Here is a 14,044-nt window from a genome sequence, read left to right on the forward strand (position 1 = left end):
CGCTTAGCTCTGTATAAACAAGAATAAAATTAAGCTGTAAGCTGCTTGATCCCAGGGCAAAAAGGAGCTGTATGCAAGAATTCTCACATGTGGGCTCGCAGCTTTGTACACACAAGTATAGGTCCTTGTAGGGGGCGGAAGCGAGGCATGCGCCTACCAGACCCCTCGTTGCCAATTTGCTATTAGAGCTATTCCGCAACTAACCTCTGGGAGTCTCCATTTTGGGCGCAGGAGTACAAAGGATCTCAACCATCCTCCCCAACTGTGTGGCGAAAGTGAGAGAGCAAGCCAGCTATTCCTTCCTGTAAGAGGAGGAGTCTAGCTGTCAGGGCTCACACACCCCTTATTTTTTTGGGAGCAGGGTCCCAGCCAGGTCCCAATCAATAAGGAGAGTGGAGCATGTTAGCTATTGAGAGCCCTTGTCCTTCTGTGCTGATTGGAGGCAATTAGAATGAAAGGAGGTGAGTCAACTACTGAGAAGACTCTCCTCGGCAGCTAACACATACCCTTTTCATGTTGGTTGGCTCCTAGCGATGTCTATTGTAGTGGAGTGTGGCCTCAGAGACAACATGGAAAGCAGGGGAGACTTGCGGGAAAATGTTAATGGGGACGTGGCTGCGAAGTGTGGTGCGACTTCTTAGGAAGAAACTGCATTTCTGAATTTGCCACGACACTATTGTGTAGAAGACTGTGCATGTCTGTTCATTCCATTTCCCTGCCAAACGGAGCATCGCGTAATAAGCCCAGCGTCCAATTACTTTCCCTTCTGCATAGGAAACTGGATCACACACACCTTTTCAGGCATTTCACAGCTTAATGCGCCACCCAGAATGAAGTTTTTTTGGGGGGGGCACCATTTTGTTTATTTGGAGCATTTGCACCCAGCTTTCCCACCAAGGCAGCTCCCAGAACAGCTTACATGGAGTCAATGACAACCAGACAATCCTGGCCTCTTGGCTTGCAGTCTGAAAGACATGGCACAAAAGGAAAAGGGGACATGGAGGGAAGAGGGGAGAAGGCAAACTCGGGCTCCAATTCTTCAAAAGGGTTGGAGAAGGGGATGACAAGCTGAGACAACGACCCCCAATTCCCTCCACCCAAAGCGCCCGCCACACCTTCCATTGGTGCGGCTAGCCCCCTCCCCTTTGTGCCTTTCTTTTGTGCCTGCACTGTTGGCAGGCAGCATCTTGAGGGGCCACCAGTTGCCGACCCCCTATCCTGATGTGCTTTCTGCGAAGCTGTTCAATTCTCCTTGGAACAGGAGGGAAATGTCGCATCAGCCTTAGAGTTTGGGCCAGCTCCAAGGCGGACATGGGTTGTGAGTTTAGGGGAAGTACCCCCCCTCCCAGAGCTACCCCCTCCTTTCAACACATGCTCAGCCAAGCAGGTAGGTCTGGACCTCCTTCTCTATGAGAAGGGCTCTTGGGGTGGGAGGGGCATCTGTTTTGGGAGGGGGTGGTGGTCTTGTCTCGGTCCCCTTGGCCGCCAGCTGTGTGGGAAAACATTTTTACCTGTAGAGTGTAAAATAGAGTAAAATTCTGAGTTGTTCAGCCTGTTTTTTGGGGGGGAGGGGGAAACGGGGGCAAGGACTGACCTTTTGAATTGTTTCATGAATAAAACTGGTGTTTTAGAAGAACCTGCAGTGTTGTGGCAAATCGTGTCCTTCAGACCTGGCGGCGCCAATGGTTGGCCAGGTCGGGCACTGGCTGAAGTTGCTTCCAGCTCAGAAGGGCCCCTCCTAAATCTACAGGCAAAGACATTGCATTGTGGGTAAATTAAAATGGCAGGAGGGCAGGGGCATCGTTGCCCGTCCGCTGTTAAAATGCAGCACAGTGAGGACAGCAAGTGGTGTTGGCGGCCCCCACTGAGTCAGCTGTGGTGGACGAAAAAAAATGTGGCTGCAACGGTGGGTGTTGGGGAGCATCGACAACGCTGTGCCAAGGGCGCCCTAAAATCTGGTGCTGGCTCTAGTGTTCACACAGGTCTTAAGAAGCCCCAGGGAAGACACATGTGGGGCTGCCCCAAGACTTCTCTCTGTTGTTGCCTGTCCACCTGCCCTCTCAAGGGTGAGCAAGCGGCTGATGAAGGCAGCATCTTCCACATAGCTCGCCTTCTGCCTCTGGGGCAAGTAAGCAGGCAATGGCAAGAAGGAAGGCAGCAGTGGGGCAATTGTCCCAGAGCCTTGCTTGTGGCCTCCCCAGAGGCATCTGGCCACTGTGGAAAAGAGGAGGCTGGGCTAGTCAGACCTTTGTCCTGATCGGGCAGGGCTGCTCTGATGTTAACTGGGAAGAAGGGTTCTAGCCCCACGCAGACATCCACCAGAACACGTGCCTGCGTAAGGAGAGCCTGTGCAGTGCAGGACAGCCCAATTGGGAACACTTCCCTCTAATCCACAACATGAGGATAAAGACAGGACAACCTGGCAGGGTTGTTGTAAGCTCCAGACTCAGCTCCCCACACACACAAGCCCCAGGGTAGAATATAATTAAATGAGGGGTGTTAACCCTCGATGGAGAGCCCTCTCAGTGTGCCTCCTCCTCTCCACGTTACTGCTGTGTCCACTCATTTGCCTTCTCCCCCTGGGTCCAATTCGTAGAACCACCCAGAGGGGAAGAGAACGAAGGCAGGTAGAAAGTACTGCTGTTGGGGAAGAGACCTAGCTCAGCCAGCAGGGCCAATGGTCAGGGGTTGCATCAGTTACGAGTCCATGGTAGTTGGGGAGGGGCCGCAGCTCAGCGTCTGCTTTGCATGCAGAGAGTCCTGGGTTCAATCCCCGGCAGCGTCTCCAGATGCAGCTGGGAGAGATTTCCCACCCCACCCCCTGAAATCCTGGAGAGCCACTGCCAGTCGGCGTAGGCATCACTGCGCTAGATGGAGCACTGGTCTACACGGGAGCAGCAGGAGGAGGACTCCCGTGTGAGGCACCTCCTAGGTTCCTGGCTCTTCCTCCTTGTCAATGCTTGCATGCTTGGAGATGGCAGGTGAAGGCCGGTGAATGAGAGCCAAGAGGCCCAGGAGAGAAGGGCAGTGAGGCCCATGCATGGGGGGGTGGAGCACCGGCAGGTGCCCCACAAGGTCTGCCATAGCTCAGTGGCAGCGCACCTGCTTGGCATGGAGAAGATCCCTGAGTTCAGTCCCCGATGCCATCTCCAAGCAGGGCTGGGCAAGGTTCTCGTTTGAAAATCTGGAAAGCTGCTGCCACTCAGTGTAGATAATAGCGAGCTAGGTAACCAACGACCCGAGGCTTCATCCTACGTTCCTATGACGTGAGCCCTGATGCTAATGATAACAGCAGTACAATTAATAATGATCCAGGCTGAGGGGTGAGGCGACCTCCTGCATCCTTACCAGATTCGAGGGCAAATCAAGCAGTAACTCTCCATTTTCTCATATGAGGATCTGCTGCTTTTACAACTTAAATAACGCTTCAAAAAGAACCGGGAGAACTGGGCTGCGGACAAAAGAACTGAGCCTCGTTCTTCCTCCCATATGGCAAAAAAGAACCCCGCCCCTTGCAGCGCTTGAGCGCCAGTGCGCATGCCCGGGATCGGTCCAGCGACCGTTTGTGCGCACGCGCGAAAAGCGGCCGCGATCATTCTATCAGTCCTGCTGTCGACCAATCAGTAAATGATCTGCACATGCGCAATAGCGCTGCGCTGGGATTGGAACGCCACTGCGTAGAAGCAAGGGGAGGAGAGAAAAGAGGGGCGGGACTGCGCTTGCGTAGAAAGGAAACGTAATAGTAAACCCGCATGTATGTTTATTTCATAATTATTTGAAAAGTGTTGCTTCACTTGATTTTGTAAAGTTCCATTACAATGGTTAACAGAAAAAAAAGCGGGAGTAAAATAGTGGAAAGGTTTTTTAAAGCACCGAGTACGCATGCGTAGAAGAAAAAAGGAAGATTGCGCCTGCGTACGAAGAGAAGGTAGCCGGGGAGGAAGATTGCGCATGCGTAGAAAAGAAACAAAAAGGCGCGAGACACACTCATGCGTAGAAAAGAAACCGGGGATGATTAGTGTGCCTGCGCAGAAAAGGGAGGGCGCTCTGCGCGTGCATCTAAAGGGAGCGGGGTAGCGCGTGCGCAGAAAGAGGGTAGGGGACTCGGTATACGTAGAAAGGGGAAGTGCGCGTGCGCAGAAACAGGAGGGAGGAACTGCGCGTGCGCACAGAACGGGAGGTTGAACGCCAGCATAAATATATAAATAAACCCAAAGCGTCGCTTTTCTCTCCCCCCGCTTCTTACCCCCCCCAACTTCGCGCCTGCGCGGCGGGTAGCCGCCGCCACGCGCATGCTCCCCAGGCGTCGGGGAGGGCGCTGTGCGCCTGCGCGACGAGCGCTGTGGCGGCGACTCCGGCGGCGGCGGGGCCCTGTGTGTGAGGCGACGGCGCCCGTCAGAGCCCGCCCGCCTTTCCCCTCAGGCGCAGCGGCGGAGGCGGCAGCGACGGAGACGGAGGACGCGCGGGTCCCGCCCCCTGTCATGGCAGCCGTTCCCTCAGCCTACCTGGGGCCGCTCCGAGGACCGGCGGCGGCTGCGAGGCCCGTCGGTTAGGCCGGAGGGGGAAGGAGAGGGAGAGGAAGGAAGAGAAGGATCTCCCTCGCCGCGGACCCGAGGAAGAAAAGACGAAGAGGAGGAGGAAGAGGAGGCCCGGGGGGAAGGGCGCCCCTGCCCGCGCCAGGCCTGTCAGTGACCCGGAGGAGGAGGGGCGGCGGCGGCGCTCCCCCCCTTTACTCTCCGCTTCCCGCCCTCCCGGGCCGCCGCCGGCCCAGCTCGGCCGTTGTTGGATGTGGGAGAGGATGGAGGCCAAGACGGTGGTCTACGACCTGGACACGTCGGGGGGGCTGATGGAGGTGAGCAACGGGGGAGGGGGAGGGGCGCGCGCGGGCATGGGTGCGGGCGCGCGCTCGTTCGCTCGCTCTTGGGGGAGGGGTGCTTGCTGCCTTCCTCCCCCCCGCCCCCAATCTCTCTCTGATGTTCTCTCCCCGCTGGCCATGGCAGCAAATCCAGGCGCTGCTGGCGCCTCCCCGGAGCGACGACGGCGGAGGCAGCGAGAAGCGGAGCCGCCGGCCGGACCGAGGCGGGGGAGACCATCACCACCACCACCACCACGCTCCGGCCCATCACCACCACCAGCAGCATCAGCACCACCACCACCATCCTCAGTCGGCCCAGCAGCAGCAGCAGCACCACCCGCACGGCGCCCAGCAGCACCAACACCACCCGCCGCACCACCCGCACCACTCGGCGGCGGCGGCCCAGCACCAGCGGCGAAGCGGCCGCGCCACCAACCACGACAGCTGCGACAGCTGCAAGGAAGGCGGCGACCTGCTCTGCTGCGACCACTGCCCCGCCGCCTTCCATCTCCAGTGCTGGTGAGAGAGAGACGCCCCTTGTTTGCATGGGGGTGCCGGTTCCGAGGCGGGCTCCCTCCAGGGTCTCTTTCGCATCCACCCCCCGTCCTTTTTTGCCGGTTCCCGTCCAACCTCCCTTTTGTGTCGCTCCGGAGTCGCTCCGGATCTGCTCTCTCTTCTGTTGCTTCGTTGTGCTGCGGCTCCTCCTCCTCACTTGTCCCCTTGTGCGAGTGTGTGTGTGTGTGGGGGGGGTTGCACCGATTCGGATTCCCCTTTTTCTTCTGCAATGGTTTCCAGCCGCTCCGGCGAACCGCTTCCTCGCGAAAGGCCCCGTTATTCTTGCACGGCCTGGTTTCTGCGCGGGCGGAAACTTCTCGTCGCTCCGGCCCGACCGGCTCCTTTATTGTGTGCGTGTTTTTCCCTCCCCGCCGGCCAAAGGCGACGCGCTCCGGCGCTCCGCCCTCGCTCGCTCGCTGGCGGCTTGCTTTCCCAGCCGGGCCCCGCTTGCTCCTGACAACATGGCGACCTGCCTGAAATTGTTGCATTTTATTCCCAGCGCCATTTTGCCCATCTGGTCTCTTCGGGTTCGTTCCTGCCCCCCCCCCCGCGCTACTCTTCTCCTTGCACGCTGCGATCGGTGACCGTGCCCCTTTCCCCTCCGGCGCCCGCTGCTTGCGTTCAAGCCGCCTGCCTTGGCCTTCCGGTGGTCTGCCTTGCAGGAGGAGAGAGGCGGGGAGGCTACCAAGGCCAACCTGGAGAAAGGGGGGGCGAGGCCTCTGGGAGGGCTGCAATTCTCTGCAGGTTTCTTCCGAGGAAACCTGCACAGGATCCGGACGTTGGCTCCCTTCCTCCTTTCACCTCTTTTGTTTATTTTCCTGGAGGTGTTGGAGCTCCTCCTCCTCGCCAAATTGTTGGGATGCTTGCGTGAAAGCTCGTTTGCTGGTTTGCCAGCTCATTGTTCCAGCTATGGGGAGCCCCTTAGGGCTCCCTGTTCTTCCTTACTGCTAAGGCCTTTAGTAATCCAGGCCCACCTCCGTGCGTGCCACCTCGAGCAGAGAAAGGAGGCGCATTTGGGGTCTGTTCGGTTAGGAGTTGGCTTCTGGGCAGGGTTGCTCAGATGTTTAGGCCTAGGAGAGCTCTGTGTGCCTGTTAGGAAAGGGAAGTGAGCGGCCATAAAAGGAAGCCCGTCTAATTGGCCAAACTCTTCCTTGTGCGTCAAAAATCTCAATTGTTAGGGGGAAAAACCTTGAAGATGCTTGGGTAATGTGGAGGCTTGACAAAGAAAAATCCTCAACATTTTTGTTTGATTTTCCTACTTAAAGCTTTCTTGCTGGGTTTGAATTAGTTCCTTGACTCCATGCTGTGGGACTGTACCCGCAATCTTGGCTTTGTAGTCAGAGAGGGAGAGAACTGTGTGAGGTTTGCTATCTAGTGTGGCAAAGGGCAACGGTTCTTGAGCTCATAAACCGAGGGGAAGCAATCCACGTTGGAGGTTTTTGGGGAGAGAGCGGTTCTGCTTCCATTGATGGAGTTTGTTGCCTGACTACAAAAGCAAGCCCTGCCCTGCAACTGGGGGCGGAGGGGAGTGAGAGGAGAAGGCAGCGCAGGGGGAAATTGTTCATGTAGCCTGGAGCTGTTTATCCTGCTGATAGGATATTCTGTGTCAGCCTTCCCTGACCTGATGCCCACCAAATGCTTTGGACCAACAACTCTCATCAGCCCCAGCGATCATGCACTCATGCTGTCTGGGGCTGGTGAGAGCTCCAAATTCAAAACATTCAGAGGGCTCCAGGTTGGGGAGAGTTGCTGTCCATTTTAGTAGCTACGGTATGGACTTTTTGGGGTCCTTCCTGGAAGATCCACTTCCCCTGCCTGCAGGGCCCAGATGGCCTTCCTGTTGGGGAAACTGAGATTTGTTTGTCCCCTGCGTTTGCCAGTGCGTGCAGATTGACCATTTTGCCTCCTGGCAACCAAGATACTTTGGGGCCTCCCGTTCATGCCTGTCTTCATCTGGATAACTTCACTGGGGATGGGAATGATGGCTGTGAGTTCCTTTTGCTGAAGGCATGTGGCTTTTCCACTGAATTGGCGGGGGGGGGGAGGGGTCCATCATTTGCTTTTGTTTAAATTTTGCCTGATTGTATACACTTCCAACGTATTGAGGAGGTTTCTCTGGCATTTTGTTTAACTTTGGTCCTCCTTTCTATGGTGTTCAGCTTCCTACATTTCATACGTATTGAGTCTGATGCTTTTCCCACTTCTCCACCCACACATGCATTTTCCCCCTTGCATTTTTTGACTTCTAAGTTCAAGCAAAAATCTTTGCATTTAAAGTTCTAAAAATAACTGAGCCACAGGCAGTTAAATCCCGTGGTTCCTTTGGTATCCTCTTGTGGGAGATGAGAACAGTAAGCAGCTGGACTTCAGAACCTAACCTGAATTTGAAAGGCGGGGGGGGGGAGGGAGAGCCAAAGATGTAGAAATAGGTGCTGGAAAAGTGTGACAACCAGTCACAATTTGATGTCAGCTTGGTTCTACTTCCCCAGCCCCCTTGCAAAATAAATAAATTGGAGCAGAGTAGAATCTTTCCTCGGGTTTTGAGAGAAGGGGAGTAATCCCCCTCCTTAGTGCAATGCGCAGGAGGAAGTCTGGGGCTGGTTACTCGAAAGGAGGAAAGAGACTCCTGTGGTGAGCAAGCTTTGTGCACTCTTGCTGGAGGGGGAGGCACAGTTTGGGAAATAAGAGCAGGAGTGTTTCATTTTGTCCTGGAGTCTGTCTTTTATGTAAGGTACATGGGTCATAAGCCAGCCTTTTCCAAGCTGGTGGCCTCCAATGTGGCCATGCTGGCTGGGGTTGATGGGAGTTGTAGTCCAAAAGCTTCTGGAGGGCACTAGGTTGGCAAAGGCAGTTCTGAGTTGCGTATACATGAGATGTACCTATCAAACAGAGAAGGGGTTATCCTGCTTTTTGCTCTTTCTAGCTGGAGTTGACCTTGCCTCTCCCACTGTGATTTCTTGTGGCTGGGGTGTGATTTCTGGCTTGTCCGCTGTGCATTAATTTGTACCAGAAGGATTAGAGTTGGGAATAATTTCCTCCGTTAAGAGTACTGCCTTCTGCTCAGGCTGTGTCTTGCTTGTGTTATAGAAATTCATAATTTGCTTTCAGAAAAAAACAAGGAGAATGCAGTGAATTGTTTCTTTAGCATTGCTTAGCTCATTGAACGTTTTACAGTTACTTTTTTGTCTTCACAATAACCCTATGAGATAGGTTAAGTTGAGAGACGGGGAGAGACAACCCAGTTTGTTTTGTATTTCTTCAGAATTTGAACCCAGGTCTTTCCCACATTCCTGTCCAGTTTGCTATTTCCTTTGCATTATTCTACACTTAGCTGAGACTAGCTAGAGTTCTCTTATGTACCCGAAACACTTTTCTGCAGCTGTCTTATCTTGTGTGGTGTAGTGGTTAAGGTGTTGGATGATGACCTGGGAGACCAGGGTTGAAATCCCCACACAGCCATGAAGCTCCCTGGGTGACCTTGGGCCAGTCACTGTCTCTCAGCCTCATGAAAACCCTATTCATAGGGTCGCCATAAATTGGAATCGACTTGAAGGCAGTACATTTACATTTAGTTGTGTTTGCCTGGGCCACCCTGCTTACAAATGGACAGAGTGGTTCTGTAAGCCGTGCAGTACATAACACGCTTTGCCGGCCCTCTGAGTTGAGCTGCAGGCTGCATCTGTGGAGGAATAAATACTGTTTTTTAATTAAAAAAATACCTAGAAAAGCTTCTTAATCTGACAGTGTTATTTTATTTTTCTCTCAACACTTTGCTTATACGTATCTAGTTTCCTTTTTTTGCCTAAATCACTACATGTACACTCTGTCTCTCTCCTCTTTCCTCTGCTCCCAAGTGAATTTATAATCTTGCAGTTGAGCTCAGCTCACCAAAGGCCGTGTCTTCCTCGCACTGTGATTTCATTGAGGAATTACAAGAATGTCAGGGAGAAGCACTAGCGGTATAAAACAGGTAACTAGCAAATAAATAAGTGGCAGTTGCAGCATGAGGAGCAGGTGAATTGGCTCTTTTCGAGGCTGTAAAAGCCTTCTCTGAACTTAGCAAACCATCCATACTATCCATCTAGGTCAAATCCCATTTATAGCTTCCTGTTTGGCTCTTAAGTTAGGATTACTACAGCAGCGCACGGTCTATGGAACTGTGAAAGAGAATATAGCAAAAGAGAATACAGCATAAGATAATTTAAATTTTCTCACCCAGGTCTTGACATCCTCCTCCTCTCTCTCCCCCCCCCATCCCCGACTTAAATGTGTCCCCAATCCACATGGTTTCTGTGATTCTGCCTCATTTCTGCTTGCTAGGTTCTCGTGTTACTGCTTTTCAGGCACTGTCTCAGTGTCCTCTGTCTGGCTTTTTTGTCTCTGTCTTGGCCTCTCAATATAGTTATGTCATTTTAAAGAGCTGGAGTGAACGCTTACAGTGAGGCACACGCTTATATTTCTATGCCACCTGTGTTGGTTTGAAATGTTAACTTCTCCCCTTGCCTCACCCGGACTGGGCATCCTCCTTGCCTCCTGAGGGTAGCGCTTGAGTTGCTCTTCGTGTGAGTTGATTGCCTCTCTCTTTACTCTTCACCATACCCAAAGCACTGTCCCCATTCAAACTTTAGAGAGTCTTTGCTTGCTTTTTCTGTCACACACATGCAGTGTTGATAGGTTGATGAATGCTTTAAGATTCTGATTTGATTTGTCTTCGGGGCCTGGGAACATAGAAAGCTACGTCATTGGTCCATGTAGCTCAGTATTGTCTGTGCCAGGGTGGAGAACCTTATTGGGCCCACCAGCCTTCCCCATTTGGCCCACAAGGTCGTTTTGGGCAAGGCACGCTCACCTGACCTACACTTGACACCATATCAGATGGATGCCGAGCACTGGGGAAGTGCTGTGTGTGGTACTTTGACAGGTGGTTTGTCTGTGGAGCGGTGGAAGATATGAATCTGGCTGAAAAGGTTTCCCATCCCAGGTCCGCACTGTCTGACAGTGGCTCACAAGGGTTCCCCGCCCCACAGCCCAACTGGAGATCCTTCTACCTGCAAAACACAGGCTCTGCTGTTGGGCAATGGAGAACCTAACACCTTCCGCTCCGGCCTTGCAAATGTCATGCCTTAGCAATGCTACTATGGTACAAAGACATTAGCATTGCTAAATAAATCAGTCTTTGGGAATTGTGTTAAAACAAAACTGGCTAAATCTGGGTTGGACCTGTGATCTCTGTGGCTTTGCTTTTGGTTTGACTTTCCTGAATATTTTATTGCCACTTTTCTCCTCCTCCTCCTCCTCCTCCTGTTGTCAGTGTTCTAGATGTGCAGTGTGACGCACCAAGCATTGCTTCAGGTGTGTGTAGGGGAAAGTATTCCTCAAAAGATTTTCTGGTTCCTTGTTGGGAGACTCCAGTGTGGGAAGCTCCCTTAACATGAGTAGCTGTTAGCTAATGACTGCTTATGGCTTGCAGCTTGTTAGGAACAGCCATGCGTTAACTCGCAGACCAGATGTTCTGCCTGTCAAAGGTCCCAGGGTCAGTTCCAGGATTTCCCAGTTACTGGATTTTGATAGCAGGTGTTGGGAAGGCACTCAGCCCCAAACCCTGGAGAGCCGCAGCCAGTCAGAATAGACAGTACTGGACTGTAAATGGACTAGTGGTCCTGAGTGGGTATGAAGCAGCTTTGCATCTTTGGTTTTTATCTGTATGGCAGGTGCACTATAAGGGATTTTGTGTCAGTGATGAAGCTTTGAGAGTGACTGGCTGAGCTGTCCAGTGCCTCAGTCACGTTCTTTGGCAGCCATCAGGTGAGCTGTTAGATCCTCAGAAATGAGCCGGCTGAAGGGCCTAAAGAGTTGTGGGGTAAAGGGAAGGCTAAACAAAGCAGAAAGGTCAAGGAATGGTGTTGTGATTGGTTAGATGATGGGAGAAGCCGAGGAAGAGTTGTGAACGGCTGGAAATAGATATATTGGTTTGAAATAACAAGCCACATCTTTGTTAGCACTGTCTCTGGCTCACTTCTCCTGGCGATGTGGCATTTTCTCCTCTGCTGATCTAACCTTCATTCAGAATTATTACTTGCAAAGAGCCAGCTGTTAGTTATGTATGCTCAGTGTTAAAAAGAACAATAACTGATTCTGGGTTCATAGTAACTTCTATAAAGTTGGACAACTTCAAATAAAGAGAGTTGGATGAAGTATCCTTTGCAGCATTTTCCTCCTTAATCTTTAGGACCTTTCACCCATGTATTTTTTTATGCATTCCACCCTTTCTTTATAAACTAAGCACATCAATTAACAACAAAGTCAAAAGCAATATAAAACAGCATCAATAAACAGAGAACAAAAAGCAATACCAGCAGCAGAGGGAGAAATTAATACCTAGAAGCCATCTCAATCTCTGTCAATCTGAAAGCCCTTTGAAAAAACCCAGGTTTCCACCTGACACCTGAAGGCATAAAGTAGTTACAGGCAAGGACTCTTTGAATTTAGCCTGGAAACAAAGCAGCAACCAGAGCAGCTCACATAATACTAGAGTAATATGCTCCCAAGAATCCAGTTCCAACCAGTAATCTGGCATTTTGCTTTTTAGTTTAGAGAAAAGGCAAGTAAGAGGTGGCATGAAGTGTAGGAAACTATGCATGGCATGGAGAAATTGGATTGAGAAAAAATTTCTTCCCTCTTGCATAACACTAGAACTCATGGACATCCAATAAAACTGGATGTTGGAAGATTCAGGACAGACAAAAGAAGTTACTTCTTCACACAGCACGTGGTTTGACTCTGGAATTCACGCCCACAGGAGGCAGTGATGACCCATCAACTTGGATGGCTTTAAAGCAAGTTGAGACAGGGCCAGGATGGCTATGCTCTGCCTCCATAGTCAGGGGCAGTATGCATCCAAATACCAGTTGCTGGAAACTGCAGGAGGGGAGAGCGCTCATGTGCTCAGGTCCTGCTTGTGGGCTTCCTGTGGGCATCTGGTTGGCCACTGAGAACAGAGCTGGACTAGATGGGCCGCTGGCCTGATGCAGCGGGCTCTTCCTATGATCTTACTAAGCCCGGAGGCTACTTAAATACCTGCCTAGATTTTTAATGTCTCCAGGAACAGATGTGGTTGGTGATGGTCATCCTGGCTATGACTTTCAAGTGATGACTTGTGTGAATGAAGTGTCACAAGTCAGCCACTACAAAGAAAACTTCCATTACCCCTTCCCATGACAGTCAGTGAAAGTAAGTTCACATACTCAGTTAGGAATTAATTAAGGGACGTGTGAGCCATTTGTTGATTGCAAACAGTATATGCAAAAATGAAACACTTTAGTGGTTAAACCAAGGAACAATTTAAGTTAAATGGCATCATGTGTGAATCTTACAAAATGAGGTCTCTTTTCTGGAGTTGCTGTGCGAAAGGAGAAGAGGCATGTGTGGATGTTGTGGATGTTTACTAGTATGTGTCATGAGACTCCTTTTGTGTGTTTCCCCGTAGCGCTCCAGGGCTGAGTGGATCCTACTCTCTTATTTTGTACTTGGAGCCCTTGGAAGACTAACTGATGGAACTAGTTCAAGGCAGGTGAAACATCAAGGATTCTGCAGCTGCCAAAATTTGTAAAACTCTAGGTGTTTTGTTTTGTTTCTAAAAAACAGTAAAGAGGGCCTTGATTATTGGCTGTGGGGAAAGGAAATCAAACTATCTGAGAGAGTTGCATAATTTAGCTGTAGCTAAAAGCGCAGTTTGTAACTTCAGAAGTCTTTTATAGAAGCTGAAGTTCACACAAAAGGGCCCTGTCTCAGACTGGGCAATTGGATAAGCACCCAGGTCAGTCTGGTGGCGCCGACATGCATCTTGGGCCTCTGGAAGCGAGTGGTTGTAATTAAGGATCCCGGCTTATTGTAACTTGAACCCAGCTTTCTCTGTGCTCGGCCGCCTTCCTTGTGGGGGGCCAGGATTCCACCATGCCTGATGCTCCACTGGAAGTTCTCTTGCAGCTTTTAAGAAACCCCCTCTTCCTCATGAGTCTGAAGCATGTACAGACACATGTCAGTGAACAGTCTTTGAGGCACTGGCTGGCAGTCAGCAGTCAAGCACATAATTTGCCTGTAGAATGGAGGTAGGGAACATGTGGTGGCCCTCCAGATGTTGACAGACTACAGCAACTATCATCCATGACCATTGCGCGTGTTGGCTGATGGCAGATGGAGAGCCAACAATGTCTGGAAAACCACAGGGTTGTTTCCAGTGTTAGTCCTACTGAGAGTGGGCCTGTTCAAATTAGTGGGCCTGACTAGCATAGGCCTGTTAATTTCACTGGGTCTGCCCTTGGGTAGAACTGAGCTGGATGCAACCCACAGGTTCCTCACAACTCCTGTAGCTTCACTCCCTGATACCTGCAGTAGCTGGCACAGATCTTGGCCTGAAACCACACAGAGCAGCTGCCCGTCAGGCAAGCCTGTACTGAGCTAGAGGTGTTGCTTGGTGTAGAGTAGTTCCTTTGAACAGAGCCCCTTTACCTTCCCCTGAGCAGAAGCTAGATTTGTGAGCGTCACAGCTGTGGCAAAGTTAGATGCCTTTCAGATCTGCTGATGCAGAATGCTTTTTTCCTTATCTTCCCCCTTTTCCTCATTTCTTGTAATCCA

General features: G+C 51.4%; 1 protein-coding gene and 1 long non-coding RNA gene across 3 annotated transcripts in view; one reads left to right on the forward strand and one right to left on the reverse strand.

Moving 5' to 3' along the window:
- Window positions 1–274: 274 nt before the first annotated feature.
- On the reverse strand, window positions 275–3,602 carry LOC133374183 (uncharacterized). The gene is made up of 3 exons (XR_009759833.1): window positions 3,349–3,602; window positions 1,595–1,744; window positions 275–965 (listed from the first exon to the last, which is right to left on the reverse strand). It is a non-coding gene; the product is annotated as an uncharacterized LOC133374183 (long non-coding RNA).
- Window positions 3,603–4,166: 564 nt separating this feature from the next.
- Window positions 4,167–14,044, forward strand: part of PHF12 (PHD finger protein 12) — a 31,560-nt gene continuing 21,682 nt past the window's right edge. Inside the window, exons 1-2 of one of the 2 annotated variants that reach the window (XM_061605525.1) lie at window positions 4,167–4,852; window positions 5,001–5,374. In XM_061605525.1, coding sequence (XP_061461509.1) covers window positions 4,787–4,852; window positions 5,001–5,374 — 440 coding nt within the window. In that variant the 5' untranslated portion in view covers window positions 4,167–4,786. The remainder of the gene's footprint in view (window positions 4,853–5,000; window positions 5,375–14,044) is intronic. The other variant, XM_061605524.1, reaches the window with a different exon arrangement.

The sequence above is a fragment of the Rhineura floridana genome, chromosome 21 (genome assembly GCF_030035675.1).
Source record: "Rhineura floridana isolate rRhiFlo1 chromosome 21, rRhiFlo1.hap2, whole genome shotgun sequence".
Taxonomy (NCBI): Eukaryota; Metazoa; Chordata; class Lepidosauria; order Squamata; family Rhineuridae; genus Rhineura; species Rhineura floridana.